Source organism: Vicia villosa, linkage group LG4 (assembly GCF_029867415.1).
Source record: "Vicia villosa cultivar HV-30 ecotype Madison, WI linkage group LG4, Vvil1.0, whole genome shotgun sequence".
Taxonomy (NCBI): Eukaryota; Viridiplantae; Streptophyta; class Magnoliopsida; order Fabales; family Fabaceae; genus Vicia; species Vicia villosa.
This window is the reverse complement of record NC_081183.1, coordinates 191,398,929-191,416,467: the sequence shown is the minus strand read 5'-3', so window position 1 is coordinate 191,416,467 and position 17,539 is coordinate 191,398,929. Positions and strand designations below refer to the sequence as shown.

Sequence of the window (17,539 nt, the reverse complement as noted above, 5' to 3'; positions counted from 1 at the left end):
TCGTGAGGTTCGTTAAGTATATGATTTTCTAGGAAACACAGTGCAGCACTAAACAAGTGAATCCTCAGTTACGTGATATAGAAAAGAAAAATAATAAGGCCTGATACTAAGCCAAAATTTGAAATAATCTAATGCTCACATTGAAATTATTTATGTTAAGTTACTGTAAAAAAAAGATATGTCAAATTTCCAAATTAACTTAACATATTTATTTAGTTAATCTTTTCCCTGTCTGTCTCTTATTTGTTCTTGCTTTCTCTACAACTTCATCAAAAAGATTTTCAATAAAAACTTGGGCCAGCCCGTAGAAACTTACCCTCTAGAAAGATAGGAACAATAGTTTAAGAAAGGTCATTTTTCATTTATTTAAAAAAAAATGAAATTTAATATTTTCGGAGATGTATTAAAAAACAGAAAACATTTTAAAAATTTCGCACAAAAACTAGAAGAAAGAGTAAGGATGCAATTATCAAATGTATTGCAATTTTAATCCTAACCCATAATTTCCCTCCATAAATAGTACTACTAGTTTTAAACATAAAATTGATTATTTTATTCCGCACTAAAAGTGATATCTTCCCTTCAAATTTACAATTGAGACACTAAATCACAACTTTTGCATCAAAAATCGCCATTTTTGGGGTTAAAAATATAGGTTGGACCAAAATTGCAACAAATAATGAGGAACTAAAATATTGAATTTCGATATGAGGGGTTCATTTTTGTCTCTGATAAAATAGGAGACCAAAAATACAATTAAATAAAAATAAGGGAAAGTTGACTTACGTATTAGGGAAACATTGATTCGGTTTGCACACAATGGTTTGGACCTTCAGCAATCTTGATGAACAATTAACTAATGAAATAATAATGTAATATTGAAATTGATATACAAGGAGTCAACCAAAAAAAATTAAGCCTAATGTAATTTATAAGCATTTCCCAAATGATGATTAGAAACTTAAATCCTTATTCCACCACTCAACACATATCAAAGAATAGCATGCCCGAAAAAATCGTTACCCTAAGCTAGCCCAGAAACTATTACATAAATTACCAACTACGGAAACTCCTTTATCTGCTAGGATTTCAAAATTTCTCAGCTAAAAGTTGAATAGAACTGACATTTTAGAACATGAAAAGAAAAAGAAGAGAGGTGTACAGTACAACTTTCAATTACGATTGCCGAGGACTAATGCGGCAACCCTTTCCAATGATTCAGATGCTTTGTGAAGATCAGACTCTTCATGGCCTGCAGAAACAAATAATCTAATTCCTATAGGCAATTTACACTTGTCCAGTGTTGATCTTCTTGAAGTTGCCACAAATACAGAATCTTCTTTCAAAACCTGTGAATACGCAAAATTAAGTACCAACAAAATTGAATATAATGAACATTGTTCAATCGAAAAAAGAAAATACACATCTTCCAACTGCATTTCTTACACGCTCGGCAATATTTTCAAGCAGATGTAGATCATCTTTCAAGGAACCTGTTGACTTCTTTAATCTCAAATAAACAATTGGTGATTCTGGATGACTTGCAATTGTGAAGCTTGGTATTTTCGACAACCCTGCAGTAGCCAATGTTATGTAAGAATCAAAGTTCTTAATTTATAAAAATCTTGCGTTATTTGCAGGCAAAGGCGTAAATAACAGTCATTCAAACTGTTGCGCACAAGCCAAATCATGGACACTACTGCAATACAGTTCCATTCACGAAAATAGCAGTGAGATCAAAGCCTACCTTTCCTTAACACAGTAATGTTGTTCTTCAATTTTGTTAGCAGATTGGGATTTTCGTCAAGAACATCAATAGCTGTAATTGCAGCGCTTGCAAGATATGGAGGCAAAGAAGCAGAAAAGACATAGCCAGAGCTACTCAATCGCTGTCATTGTTGAAACAGAGAAATATTAGAGCATGGAAATGGATGTGAAATAATAGCAGCAATCATCAACCAATCACCTAGTGATGCACAATATTTCCATCATGCAAATTCAGGGATTGATGAAGGAAAATTGGAAGAAAAAAAATGAAAAAGGTTCCTTGAAAAAGATAAATTCTGAGACCCATGAGTTTTGGTTGGATACAAGTTAGACACAATCTATTTAAATTTTTTTAAAAACTATTATAAAAACGTGATATGGTATTGGATGATTAGATCATGAGTACATACCCAACCAAATTCAAAGTGTACTGATCTGTTCACCATTAAAAAAATTGCATTCTTCAAACTATAATTTCTCTTTGTTTAACTTCCTTTGAAACTTGTTTCATGAGAGAATTAATTGAGTGGTATTTGTTTCATGAGAACATTAATTGAATCAACAACAACGACCTAGCCATATCTCATTTAGTAGGGTCAGCTACAACTTACAAGTATTAGACAACGCCATAATATTCTATCATATATCATGTTTCTATCCAGCTCATTAATCTCTAAATTTTTCTTAATAGTTTCTCTTATTGTTTTTCATAATCTTCCTATGCCTCTAGTAATTTCTGACTATTGCCAATCTGTTCTAGCTTCCTTACTACAAAATGTCCAGGTCTTCTCTCTACCGGCCCAAACCACCTAAGCCGAGTTTCCATCATCTTTTCCACGATAAGTGTCATCTCAATTCTCTCTCTAATGTTATCATTTATAATTCTATCCCGTCTATACTCTTGTCACACATCCAACTCAACTTATTTATCTATGCTACGGTTAGTTGAATAATAGCATTAAGTATAGTACATTAATTATAAGCTGTTTATATTATGGACAACCAAACATGACTATCTTTATTACTTAAGTTTGAGTCTAGAGGAAATAAATTCTTAATTTCCATATTTAGAATATTTCCTCTCTTCTTATGTTCAGCATACATGGAAATCTAAGATGGTCATGATTCATTATCATAGATAACACTACCATACTTGGTGATCTATAACTCTTGCACTTCCGGTGCAGAATCCTCCTTCTGTGGCCAATGCATGTCCCATAGCAGCAGTTATAAGATCTAATTTCTCAACCTGCAGCACACAACCAAAAATCATTAATAGCAATACAGATTTGAATATATATTCACACCCAAACAGAATTTTTTTCAGTACATACTGGTACTCCATAGTGTTCGGTGAGACCTCTTCCAGAACTTCCAAGTACACCAAACGAGTTGCTCTCATCCAATAAAATACGAAAACGATATTTTTCCTTCAATTTAATGATCTCATCTAAGGGTGCTATTTGGCCAGAATTCTGTAAAAATTCAAGGAAACATATGTCAATAGTTTACTGACAAGCAATTTTAGTTTGCATGCAGGTAAGGTATATGAGCATAAAAGGTGTTAGTATGACAACAACAGAAAAAATAACTATTACAACTCAATGGTTGAGAAAACCAGGGCAAGTAACAATACTCTGTTGAGTAATAACATTGTACTAAATAGACACTAATCTAACAGTCAGTAACACCAACAGGCTCAAAGTTTTACTTCAATCCTTCATATATATACATATTCAAATTTCATTTGTTAAATACTGTACTATCTCAGCAGAAACAGTAGTTTGTATAGCACAATTTACCAATGCCACAAGTTGCAAGAAGAAGCAAGCAATTAGAAAAGCTGATTGCTTTTAAACCTAAAGTTATAAGCGTTCCATTGGAAACATGGTATAGATATGTAAAGCTAACAAAAAAGATAAATGAAAGACGGGATCTACCTGGTAGAGAGCTTCAACGACAATATAACGCCTCAAATTTTTTGTCCCCTTATATTTGGAAGTAATGTTCTCTAAAGTTTTACTTAAAGAATCCATGTCATTGTGCTTAAAATATACGACTGTGCTTCTAGAAAGATAAAGGCCATTTTGTATTCCCCAGTGGACTCCCTCGTCTCTGTTAAAAGGAATAAACTTATGTATGAAACTTGAACCTTTGAAACAGCAGGTTAACGCCTCCAATAATCAACAGGTGCTAAGTGACAATATTTAATACATTTTGAAAAATAAAATGGATGGAGAAGAACTCAGATCATTCTTTGCACCATTCTAATAAAGAACGGATAAACCATCAATCTAGTCTCTAGACTATCACTTCCTTTCCTCCCTAAACTATATAATTATAATAAGTAGTCCCTAAATTATATAAAATCCGTCAATTTAGTCTCTGCTATTAGGATGTTAGGGGATAAATTGATGGATTTCATATCATTTAAGGACTAATTATATTTATTTAGGTTGAAAACTAAATCAGAGCAGACATTCCCGGATAGCGACACGGAGCGGCTGACCCCAAAAGTGAGATATCGGGATAGCGTATAGTGGGATGACCACTCTATTTGATCATTTTTTCGATGAATTACATATAATAATTATAAACATGTCTTAAATATAAAATTAAACAAATAACTCAACTCATAAAAATATTCATAAATCAAGGCACACATTACTTTTGAAGTGCATAAACAGACTATGAAGAAAGGTCAAGGTTGAGTCTTTAACTCAAATGAGATTGAAAACCCCAAAATTACCCTTAAAAATTGTAAATTTAAGGGGTAATTTCAGTTTCTTAAAGGTGAAAAGAATAGTGGGCCAGAAACTGCTTCGGGCTGGGAACCACTCTGCTCAGCTATCCCACTTTTTACCCTATAGCGGCCGCTATAGTGTTCTGCACCACTAAAGCTCTTCCCATAATGGTCAGCCTCCACTCCGCTATAGCGGGATAGCGCTGCTATTGACTACTTTGGACTAAATTGAATAAAGAGTTATAGTTTAGGGACTAAATTGATGGTTTATTCAATAAAGGTTTATTCAATAAAGAATTCAAAATAATACTATAAAACCATCCAAGTAGTTCTATATGTGGTATATGGCTATCAATGGCCATTTGCCAAAATGCCAAAAAATCTGAAGAAAAATTGAACAAGATTGCATAGTAGATATTAAAAGATAAGCTATGCATACTTACGCCACAATTATATCTCCTTTTTTAGAGAATGCAGGAATAGCACTGAACATGGTCGAAAGTCCATAAGAGTACAGAATTGAATCAGGCGTCCCTAAAAATTTCGCTACTCTCGCTTCACAGTCAAGATGGACATCTGGGCAGAGGAAGAGTATCATAAGGGAAAGGGAGGATGCATTTCCTCAAAAACAAACTTTAAGATTGAACCTTACCAATTGTTCCATAAAACCCACGGGGACCACAAGAACCAACACCATATTTCTCTAATGCAGACGAACATGAGTCCTGCAAGATAAAGTAAACATAGTCACTATATCAGATCAGTGCCCCAAAAAAAAGAATTAATTTATTTATATGGGATTATTTCCTTACAAGTAACTTTTGATGACCTATCAGCCCGAGATAGTTTGCTGATGCAAAATTTACAACATCTTTACCGTTAACTATGGTATGTGGCCCAGCAGCACTGCATAAGAAATACCTTGTTATCAGGAGTAAACAAAAAAGATAAGGTGGTTTTTTCAGAATAACCTACTCATTAACTTACATAAATTATGAGCTAATCCTAATGTTTCCCTCTTACATGATGAATTGAGCAATAGTACTTAAATATATTAATAGAAGCTTATCAAGATAAACTTCATCGACCAATAATACTTCTTTAGAACACTACAAGTCTCTCTATTTTCAAAATATAACACGAACCTTCCTTATTTTTAACTCAAATAAAACGTACAGCTCCACAGTATATGATAAAAGTTAACGGTTAGGAAAATGTGTGACATTGAAAATGAGAAGAGAGCATTTAAATACCTATGAAATCGCACGGGATAACTTTTAATTTATACTAGTTTTCTTTATTAAAATGAAGAAGCAATAAATTTAAGAATTCCAAGGGTGATACCACCAGAGAAAATGTAATTACCTCTCCAGCACTGGTGGTTCATAGTGCAACTCTTCATCAAGAGAAGGAATAAGGGGTTGTGGAACCCATTCATCACATAGTTCATCAATTTCCTATACACATTAAGAAGGAATTTCAAAAATGTCAAAACACAACATGATAATTCTAATATTGGATTGTAAAAGAACCGACATGGAATGACATGGTTAGAGATTCCACAAGTAAGTAAGTAACTTTATCTTTTGTAAAAAAAGTAAAAGAAAACAAAAAATCCAGCATAAAAAATATAAAGATAATCTATCTTGTAAGATTCACAACATCATTAAGAATAACAAGAGGCACCCCATTTAGTGTATGTTTTGTTTAACTTTTGGAACTTGGAAGAGCCAAAAACAATTCTAGAGGAGTAGAATTGATTTTGAAATGATTTTGAGGTGTTTGGTTCTTCTAAAGTAAAATTAATTCTTCCTCCATAATTGATTCTACTTGAAGCTAAAACTTGTAACTTTTGAATTTAAACGTGATTTTTACATTGAAATTTACTGTTCAACTCACTTCTACATAAATTTATCAATCATAAATCATTAATCAATTTTACATGGTGAATTCATTCAAAATCAATTTTATTCGCCGTATAACCAAACACACGCTTAGTTTTTGTTTGGTATAGTGTTGCATTTGGTAGAATTAGGTTAGATATGATGCCATGTAAGCTACATATAGTAGCTACTTTATTTTCCCGTTTACAATGCATTGGGATTCGAGAATGTCAACACAAACGCAGTTCCAAACATACCATTAATTGGGACACGAGAATGTCAACACAAATGCAGTTCCTAACATACCATTAATTGTATGGATAAATTCTAAAATCTAAACATTAATGGAAAACCACTTCTCAACTAAACAGCATACTTATTACCCATACTAGCTCAACACGGAAATTAGGCAAAATGAGGTCATTTTATCATAAAAACTGAAGTCTCATAGCATTAATAACTTAACAAATGCCAACTTTATTTTCACAGAAAAGTCTACCACTAGCCATATACAGCTCCACACAGCTAAAACACACACTCCTAAAACAACAAAAAAATTGAATACATATATAACAAACAAAAAATTGCACATAAACACAGAGAAAGTAGAAACTGACCTTGTTTGTCAAAGGCCTTTTAGGAGGCTTGTAACTTTTCTGGGAAAGCAAGAAAAGTATAACCACCAAGAGAAAAACTTCGATAAACAAATGTCCTTCAAACACAACATAAAATCGAAGAAAATTAACAAATTAGTATGACTCGCACTCATAATCGTCCATAAAGTAAAAGAAATAAAATAAATTTCATACAGAACACGAAAAATTACCACCGATATTGAATCCAAAAACCACTGCTCTGGTAGAAGGAGCATCTAAAGCATATGTCACCCAATCTAATGTAGTGTTCACGAAATTGAGAACCGATGAGGTCATCATTATCTAAATATCTCAATCAAATAAGCAATGAAGCTTTCAAAATCACTCATGCATGTGCATTCCCTCAAGTCAAATCAAATTTCACGATTTTCTGAAATCGTGAAGCATGTAAATCCTGCACGATATACGAAAATCAAAGATTTATATTCCGAATAACACGTAGAATCAACGAATTGATTTTCAATTTTGAATCAGAATCTGAAAAACGCGCGTTTCATGAATGAAGCAAAAGCACGGAACTTACTTGGCGATGAGAAGCGAGATTCGGAATCGGAAGAAAATGGGGGAGAAATTGCTATGTAGATTGTAGGGAGCTCGCGTCTGTGTTCGATTTCGGCGGCCGAGGAATGGTGGTTGATCGGGGTTTTGGTTATCGATGTTCTGATTTGGTTCTTCCTCGTTTCTTCCTTATTGACTTTTTTTATTTACTTTTCAATGGAAAAAATTTGTCTTTTCTTCCTTTCGGAGCTTCTAAAACTTTTAACATATGTTTTTTTGTTTTGGTGAAATGGAGGTAGGCATGACAACAAGGCGGGTCGGAGACGGTTTTTACGTTCTCCAAATTCAAGTCCGAATTCCCAATCAATCTCCGTTCCCCACCCCAAATCTAAACGAGGATGGAGAATTAAAACTCAAATCCGTCTCAAACGGGTTTGAATTGGGTTCGGGTATCCCCGCCCCAACACCATCTATTTCGTAAAATCAATTTTTTAATAAAAATATTTACTTTTTCAAAAATCAAATTACATTATAAATAACAAAATAAAACAATCTCAAAAAATTTCATACATACATTTTAAATATTTAAAATAATAAATACAAATCAAATTATCAAAAATCAACCACATATTTATTAATATAAATTATGAAATATAAATAATGTACATGTTGAAATAAACGGGACGGGTTCGGGGTGGGTACTAGTGTCCCCATTACCCGACACGTCCCCATATTTTATAATTGGGGAAAACCCAAACCCGAACCCGAACCCAAACTCAGTCAAAACGAGTTTTCCCCGTCAACTTCGGGGCAGATTCGGGTGGGTACCCGCGGGTCTGAGTTTTATTGCCATGTCTAAATGGGGGGCAAGAGGCAAATTACGGTGAGATTAATTTCGGAATCGAACCACCTAACGTGTCTTTAGAACTCAAATGAGAAGTAAATATTAAAATTTCTTCTTTGCACAATATTCCATCACTATTAGTTGCTTCATACTTTGTTAAAACATCGGTACAAAAGTTAGCTTCCCGATAACAATGTAAAACTCGCACCTCTCCAATGCAAGAAAGATTATCCGCTTGACTAATGCTACGCTATCCATATTAGATCGAAAGATTATTCGCTTGACTAATGCTACGCTATCCATATTGGATCGATTAATTGTAACTCTGGAACAAAATGAATCAAATATTTCATCCTATAATTTGAGTATTTTTTGTTAATATGAAGGGATAGAACATAGTTATTTCATTTCAATTGCATAAACAGCAAATTGGACAGAATTAAAAGTGAAAGATTTAATAGAATATAATCGAATCGATTTAATGGTGTTTATTCTGCTCCATCTACTATTATCTGCGAATTCAAATAAGGCTTTATTTGGTAAAACTAACTAGTAATTGATAGCTGATAGCTTATAACTGGTAGCTGATAGGTAGTAGCTTATAGCTGGTAACTGATAGCAGATAAGCTAACATGAGTGTTTGATAAATTAGCTGTTTCATTAGCTAATAGATACAAAATGACATAAAAGATCATTTTAATTGATAAGAGTAATAATATTTTGTTAAAATAATAAGGATATAAATAAAAAAAAGTCACAAGTTAAAAGCTACAAGCTCAAAAGCTACTTCAAATAGCTTTAAAAATAAAAAATAAAAGCTAGTAAAAAAGCTACAAGTTAAAAGGTAAAATAGCGTTACCAAACAAAGTTTTTTCATCATTGTGAGCTGAAAAGCTAAAAATTAAAAACTCTTTTTTGTCTTACCAAACATTTCCTAAATCCAAATAATGAAATATGACTACTTACCACCAGGCATGACAACTTAGTAGAGCAGTGACAACTTTTACCTTCTCATATCCAAACGTAAACCTAAATATTTGTTTCCTATTCTAAATTCAAATGAGGATAATTGATTGAAATCAAAATCCGCCTCAGATAGATTCGGATATTCCCGTCTCGCATCATCCCCTCCCCGCAACTAAATCAATTTTTTTTAATTGAAATAGTTCATTTCTGCACATTCATAATATATCTGGAATCTAACGAGCATTAGAAATAATAAATTAAAACAATCTTGAGAATTTTCAAACATATATTTCAAACACTAACTTCATTATCCTACAATCTTGCACTAACTTCATTATCCTACAAAATGTTCATCCTTTCAAACACTATAAAACAACACAAAAAACCAACAAAAGCTAAACAGACCAAAAAATTACCGATTTCAATTGCATGCAATGGTAAAAATCAAAATCATTTACCATGTGATCATGACCCACGTGCATCATGTCATTTTTTCATCATCGTCATTATAATCTTGAATCTCCTCTTTCACGCTTACTTCCATGCAAGATAGAGTATCAACTTGCTCACCCTTTTCACCATCACCAATTTTTTCAAAGCATGCACCTTTCACATTCTTTCTCTTGCACCTTCTTTTAGATTTACCACCATTTTTAGCAGCAGAGCGTATTACCACACATTTCCGTTTTCTAGTCCCAATCTCATCTGCGTATTTCGCCAAAATACCATCCTGAATAATGTCTAGTACACAAGATTTTCCATGAGGCTTGAAATAGTTCGATAAAAACCCATTTTCTTCCTCTTCATCTTCTGTGAGATTTCTTCAGCATTGTTGTCTCTATTTTTAACCTATCATCTGGGGCAATGATGTTATCCCACCAAACCTTTAATTGATCAGTAAAGCCCATGACCATCATGTACTTGGTCTTCCTATCGTTGTTTCTTCTAATTTTAAAAGTTATAGCAGCCATTATCATTTGTTGAATGATATCCAGAATCTGTTGTTCTGAAGCACCATTTGTGTTCCTTTCAACTATAGATTCTCTAGAGTAGCTATCTCCTACAAAGGTACTTCTTTCTTCAAATTGCAAGCCAACAAATGAAGGTCTATGATAATAATTCCTAGTTTTTGGCCTAGGACCCCTACTCCCTAATATAGTCAAGATTCACTGACACAAAATATAAGTTTAAAAGACTTACACAAAATTTCAACGTTTAATAGCACTCGATCAAACAATTATATAAATAAAATATTTTTTAGGAAAAAAATTGTCATATATATCTTTTTTATTTCATTTAGTATGATCATTTAATCAATTCTCTTAACAATTGAAATTTAATATATTTTTCACGAAATTTACATAAAATGAGAAAATTTAGAAGTTAGTGAAAAAATTTAGATGGCATCATGGCCTCTTGACTATTCCTATTTATATGAGCAATAGATCTTTTCATCTCATATTTTCTTAAATTTATATTAATATTTTTTTCACTCAATTATATATTTTATAAACCTTTAAATTAAGTTATATGGAATAAAATATATATTTCAGTAAAACTCAACGTCTGGGTTTTAAAATCCTGTGTAATATTTAAATTTGAGCTTTAGATAGTAAAACTAAAAATAAAAGGTAAAAGAGTAGGTGTGAAGATTAAATTTTAAAAGTAAAATGTCTATTTTAATTTTCTGAGGGTGTGAAGATTAAATGTGTCAAGTGTAAGACCCGACCCATTTACTAATGGAGTTATTGGAAATTTTGTTCTGCTACCTCCCTTATTAAACTTGACACCCTTCTACTATGTACAATTTTAATCAAAATATAGTTAATAAGAAATCAAAATTTTGATTTTATTTTTTTGTAGTTTTTTAATTTTTTTATTAATATATCATATTTTTATGAAATTCTTGATATATAGATTTTCTTGAGTTTTTCCCAGATTTTATTTTAAATATTTACCGAATTAAAAAAAAACTAATATAAAAGCATAAATTATACACCTATTTTTTAGAAATAGATGTAAAATCATAATCTGCTTTACAAAATCTGATTTTTTACCGTCATTTTTCTGGTCTATTTGATATGAATTGTCATATTTGTTAAAAATTCCGAAAATCACACAACATATTAGATTTACTAAAAAATCTGGTAATGTTAAGTTTATTTTTTTATAGGCTTACCCGATATAAACTACTGTATTTTGTAAGAATCAGAAATTAACATGGTTTTATCTAATTTTTTAAAAATTTTGCTAAAAATGCATATTGGATTTTTTTTATTGATCTATGAGATTTTTCGCACGAGAATTAAAAATTTTCAGTACCTTATTAGTGAAAAGAAATGAAAGAGACATTTTAGTCAATATGAAAAATTAGAGGGGGACCAAATTTAATTAATTAAAATCAAGTCAATATAGAAAGTCATTGAAGACACAATCAACAACTTTACCATCAAGCTGAATTGGCTTAATTTGGTCATTAAGAAAAGTTTTGTCGATCTTTAAAATAGAGTAGGTTACCTATAAATGAATACTTATTGATCAAGTTTGTTTTAAAACCAACCTTACCCTATAAAATCCATGACAACCCAATTGTCAAGTGCTTTTTAATCCATTATCTAATGCAAAACTCATTAAAGTGCTATAAAACAATCTACAGGCATCCAACATGTCTTGATCTCAAATCCCAAAGCTTGTTCTTATCGTGAAAGTCTTCTCTAAATAATGATGAATGGACAATAATATTGAAATCTTCTAAAATATATAGACCACATATTTTAGGCCACTTAGTTATCATCACTTCATCATGTAAAATCTTCATAACCTCATGTTCAACTCTAGTGTACTAACTTAGATCATCAGCATGCTTATGGATAACAAAATTCTCCTGAGATGTTGAACATACCTCACATTCTGAAGAAGAAACTCATGATCATTAAACATTTCAACTCTAATCGTACCAACACTATGAACCTTGCAAACCTTATTGTCACCAAGGTGAACTACTCTATTTCCCTCCATTTTCAAAGTCTCAAAGTATTCTTTTCTCAGACACATGTGATAAGAGCGATCTGATTTCATGGCCTAACCCTATCCACTCTCCACTCTCCAAACTTGATACCACTAGTGCACCATCACTCTCATAACTATCCTCATCTAAGGCAACAACAATGTGAACATAATCTTCATTATCGCCTATCTTAGAACAATCCATCTTCAAGCGACCGAGTTTCTAAAAAATAAAACAATTTAACCTTGACTTATCAAACCTCTTTGATTTGGATACTCCCTCTAAGATCACTTCTTTCTCTAAAGACACTCAAGCATTCACTATTATCGCCAACCTATAAATCTTCCACCTTTGAATTTTTTTTTTATCTCATAGCTGTCTGAACTTCATCCAAAGTAATATTACTTTTCTTACCATAAACAATCACATCCTTAAAGTGCTCAAAGGATTCAAGTAATGGGTGTTTCTCTATATATGAATCACACAAGCTTAAGGTGTTTATAGGTGTTTCTCAATCTCCCTTAGATATCGTCAAGGATTTCCCAAATTTCAAAAAAACACTCTTGGAAATTTAACCTTGTCTCTTTAAGATTACCATAAGATTCCTAAACATTTCTCTATGCCTCCACCTCTAAAGTTATGAAGGTCGTTAAGACAAAAATGACAGAGATACATATTTATAATTGTTGAAATTCAATTGATCTATGACAAACTCAAAATATAACTCATTAACAAACGGATCCGCAAACAAAAACAACAAAGTCCAATACACACGCGAATCAAGAAAACCGAACCCGAACGTTCTGACAGACCGAATCGCTTGTCAAACTTAGACCTCCTATCGTGCCTCAACCACCACCTTCACCTCCGGACTAATTTTCAATTTATGCAATTTCAAAACATATTATCTTTTCTCTATCACTTTAGATTTTAAATTATAGTTCAACAATTATATAATAGTAATCAATATGGTATGACTGAGATCTCTATGAAGTATGAAGTAACTATTGAATTCATATAATCTATTTTCTCCATATTATGTGTACATGTGCATATGAGACAAACTTTCATGTTTGAGCAATCATCATATCAAATCTGGATTAGAGTTGTAATTCAGAACAGTAATAATGTTAGGTGGTTGGATAAGTTTTACAGCATGGATCTTTCACATTTTCATTAACATCGTAATTATGTTTCCCATTGAATGATGATTAAATCTAAGGAGCCTAATCACATGCCATTATTAATTGTCCTAATAGGATATACATCATATAATACCATATTGAGGAAAATGAAAAGGAGGATTATAAATGATGTTTAATAAATGGTGTTTTATTATTAGTGATTGAAAACGAGGATGGGATGGGAGCATGTGATATAAAGGACCACATGGATATGAAAAAAGCATTTGGAAAAAAAAAAGATAGGTCGGTTGAGATTCGAGAATAAGAGAAAACTTTGGTGCATAGTTAGAGTCTCACTGGAAGCATAAAGGGAAAAGCTAAACGTGATCAGAAAGAGTGAATCCTAAATCTTAATTTCTCAACGGTTTGTTTATGCTACCACATGTTGTGTCTCTCATGGATAGTTAGTTCATTTTGTTGCGCACGTCCAATAATTAAATAGTAGTAGTAATATAAATTTTGTAACTACAACTCATGTCATAAAAAACCAAAATGGATCCTCTCCTGCGGAACCCATTCAGTCATCTATGCTGCCCCTGATTTATTGGTCTAAATAATTTTGAAATGAAATAATAAAAATTAACATTTTATTTTCAAATAAATAAATATTTTACATAATGTTATACATTCATTACTAACGTGGCTATCTATTTGACGTGGGTGTAGAATACTTCTGCTGTATTTTCTTGAGAGAAAAATACTCCTAAAACTCAATTGGCATAAAATGCATGATTCTCAAAAATGGAAATACAGTGAATTTCAAAAGAGAAATATTTATTTGAATACTTTTTAGTGACTTAATAAAACCGGTCCAATATGGAACCCAGTTCAACAATAAACACTCGTTCATATTGAAGTTCGACATTGGAGTAGGGCATGCCCCTTTCTTAGACATTGATATTCATTCAACGACATTCCACATCTTGCACCATATTTATTGGTCATAGTTCAAACCGACAACCTTATATAAACATCAATATGTTGGAGAAGTAACTTTAAACATAAGAAGAACAGAGGTGAATTGTAGTATTTAAAATTCGTGATTAATTTTATATATTTTTCAATTAAGATCATGTTAATAGTTTCCTGAGAGTAAATCATAGCGGAAATAAACAAATAGTAAATAGTAGAAGAATAAAGAGAGTACGTGTTAAAGAGATTGTGTTGTTGCGGTAAAGCAGCAATCAAAAGTAAGCACGTTTTTAAGCTTGGGTGCTAAAGTTGTTTACATGTACTTAAAGTATATAGGAAAGAGGATAGCTTTTTGGGATTGAATTCATTCGTCCATAGAATAAGCATTCTACCAATCAGTTAAACGCAATCTAAACATTCGTCGATATCATCATGTATCCCTCATATCAGTGTTCATGTCTGAAGCACCAACGAGAGTTCTACCTCGTTGTCTCATCGATGATGTCTCACGCAACTAAACAACATGGAGCATTAAGAATAGATACTCTTGTGAATGTTAAACCTAAAGCTATCCCTAGCGTTTAGAATCTAACAAAGGCAAAGACGTCCTCAATACTAAATTAGGCAAAAATTACACATAACCCCGTGATTAATAAAAATCTATAACAATATGCATTCTCCTAATCTAAGTATGTGAATAAAGCTAATCATCTCTATAATCACATATCACTCGTCAACACAATTTATGTCTAGAACAACGTTGCAGGATTATACCTGTTGTTTAACATATGATGTCTCAATAAATCAAACAACAACCAACATGAAAATCTAATACAAAATGAATATCAACACCCAAATCTATGTCTAGCATCTGGTTATCGATAGATGATAAATATTAGATCAATAGTTTGAAACATATTTCTCAACACAAATCAAACATGTCATGAAAGAAGATTAACATCTATATTGAATCAAAATAAAGTTCACAATACAAACTTAAAATAAATACATACAACTATGTTGAAGTCACCCAAATCCCAACAAGCAAAGGTTTCATACAAGGAGAAGAGAGAATATGAACCAACTCTAACCTTGATATCTCAACATTCAACGAGAATCCAACTTCCAATCTTCAAGATTTAACCTCCCTTGTTGACTTCTAAGCATCTCAACACCGACATTATGGTTTTCTCTCTAAAATTAGAGCTCCCACGAAAATTTGGTGAAACCATACTCTAAAAAATGGGTCACCCCTAAATTCTGATGTAGAATGCTATTTATACAATTTGAAAATCGCAGACCGTGCTAAGCCATACCAGGGCGCGCTTAGTGCGGTTCCACTTATAAATACACTAAACCGCATTAAATCGCGCTTAATGCACTTCCAGCTGCCAAATGCTCTTTGATAAGTGCCAAAATGTCTTTATTTTCACTATTGATTTGTGGCACTTATCGATTCTTTTGTATTGTATTCTTTGAATAAATCCCCCGCTTTTGTATAATTATGTATGAATAGGATTTAGTTGAGTTTTAGTGCATTTGTGTACCGTTTGATAGTTTTTCATTCATTTTGTAGGTATTCATTCATAATTGGAGCATCGAGTAATAAGATCCAAAGGCTAAGCTTCAAGAATGCAATTTTTAGCAATTCATCAACGAATAAGGCTCAAAATAAGGATGATAAAAATCATCAATTTGGTTGCCATTTAGTCATTTTTAGATAGAGCATTGAATAAACTTTCCAACGCTTGGAACCGGGCGCAAATCGGAGTTACGATTCTCAAGTTATGATCGAAAGAATTTTTCAAGTTGCAGCAGAGTTCGCTTAGCAAGCTCTGCTATCGCTAAGCGAGATCAACTGGGCAGAATTAAGTTAAAAGGGCCAAAACCCATTTTTAGGTTATGTTTTGAGGTATTTGTTCCCAACTCATCAAACTTCATTTTTGGTAGTTTTGAGGCTTATAAACAACATTGGAGCTTGTATATGGATGATTAGGAGTCGATTTCTCATCAATCTGCGATGATAAACCGTGAGATGTTTGGTTTTCTTCTTTTCTTTTCTTTGTATTTCTCTTTTGTTGATTTTGCATGTAAATTACTCTAAACACATGGATGTTTGTTACTCTTTCTACTAGTTGTATAAAGTTTGCTTTACAAATCTTAATCGGTGTTTTTCTGATCTTTTTGCTTAATCGCTTCGGATTTGTGTTGTTATAGAAATATGCTTCGTGAATCTTGATTAGGAGAATACCTGTTAGTTTTAGATTCTAGACATAGGGTTTGGGCTAACATCTACATAATATCGGAGTTTAATGTCTCTGTGTTGTTCGATCGGTTGGGAAATCGCCGAAAGAGCAATATAGTTGAACTCTCGTCGGTGTTTCATAAATGGACAATGATGTGAGGGATATGTGGTGATTTTGACGAGTATTGTAGATTGAGTACGGCGGAGTGATAAATCTTAGGTTGTGAGGAGTAGTTTAGATTCAAACTAGATAAGTTATTATCTATCAAGAATGTATTTATTTTCTGTTTATAGTTTTAATTTCCGCACTTTACCGTAAAACCCATTTAACCTAAGCTCAAGAGCTAAGAATCTGTCGAACGACAATTCAGTAGCACTAATCTCTGTGGACACGATAATTTCCCGGATAAATATTTTCAAAACTTTTGTTACTTGCCGCTTTACTAATTCAACAACAACGCATTGAATAATGATAATATGCAAAAAGGCAACTATGAGGGATATACCACTATATTGGATGAAGATAAATTGGAAAAATATAACCTTGAGGGAGAGTTCATTTCATTGGATGAAGACATTAATGACGAAGAGACCATTGATGTAGTAGAAGAGGGACTAGAGTGTAACCCTGATGTAGAAAAGATAGCAAATTGTAACCCTGATATAGATGTGAGACTATACTATAACAAAAGAATAGATGATGCTAGTGAAGACATTGATTTGTGTTAGTTCCATGATTTTAAGTTGGCAACAATTTTGCTAAAACATGGTTCTTGTCAGATGTTGAGCAAGATGTCGTGACATCTTGATTATGCTGAAACAACAAAATTTGTG

General features: G+C 32.5%; 1 protein-coding gene across 1 annotated transcript; it reads right to left on the bottom strand.

The window, feature by feature from the left end:
• Positions 1 to 761: 761 nt before the first annotated feature.
• LOC131596503 (long chain base biosynthesis protein 1-like) lies at positions 762 to 7,793 on the bottom strand. The gene is made up of 13 exons (XM_058869163.1): positions 7,573 to 7,793; positions 7,220 to 7,443; positions 7,011 to 7,105; positions 5,876 to 5,967; positions 5,323 to 5,416; positions 5,163 to 5,235; positions 4,954 to 5,086; positions 3,708 to 3,882; positions 3,102 to 3,242; positions 2,921 to 3,016; positions 1,748 to 1,889; positions 1,447 to 1,574; positions 762 to 1,349 (listed from the first exon to the last, which is right to left on the bottom strand). Exons 2-13 carry the CDS (start codon positions 7,326 to 7,328, stop codon positions 1,173 to 1,175), a joined length of 1,455 nt encoding a protein of 484 aa, XP_058725146.1. The 5' UTR covers positions 7,329 to 7,443; positions 7,573 to 7,793; the 3' UTR covers positions 762 to 1,172.
• Between the last annotated feature and the right edge of the window lie 9,746 nt (positions 7,794 to 17,539).

Excerpts from the sequence above, each read along its gene's own strand:
- LOC131596503 (XM_058869163.1), bottom strand. The coding sequence starts at position 7,328 with ATGATGACCTCATCGGTTCTCAATTTCGTGAACACTACATTAGATTGG. Across the intron at positions 5,968-7,010 it reads AAAGGCCTTTGACAAACAAG|GAAATTGATGAACTATGTGA; the intron begins GTCAGTTTCTAC and ends TAATGTGTATAG. Across the intron at positions 3,243-3,707 it reads TCGTTGAAGCTCTCTACCAG|AATTCTGGCCAAATAGCACC; the intron begins GTAGATCCCGTC and ends GAATTTTTACAG.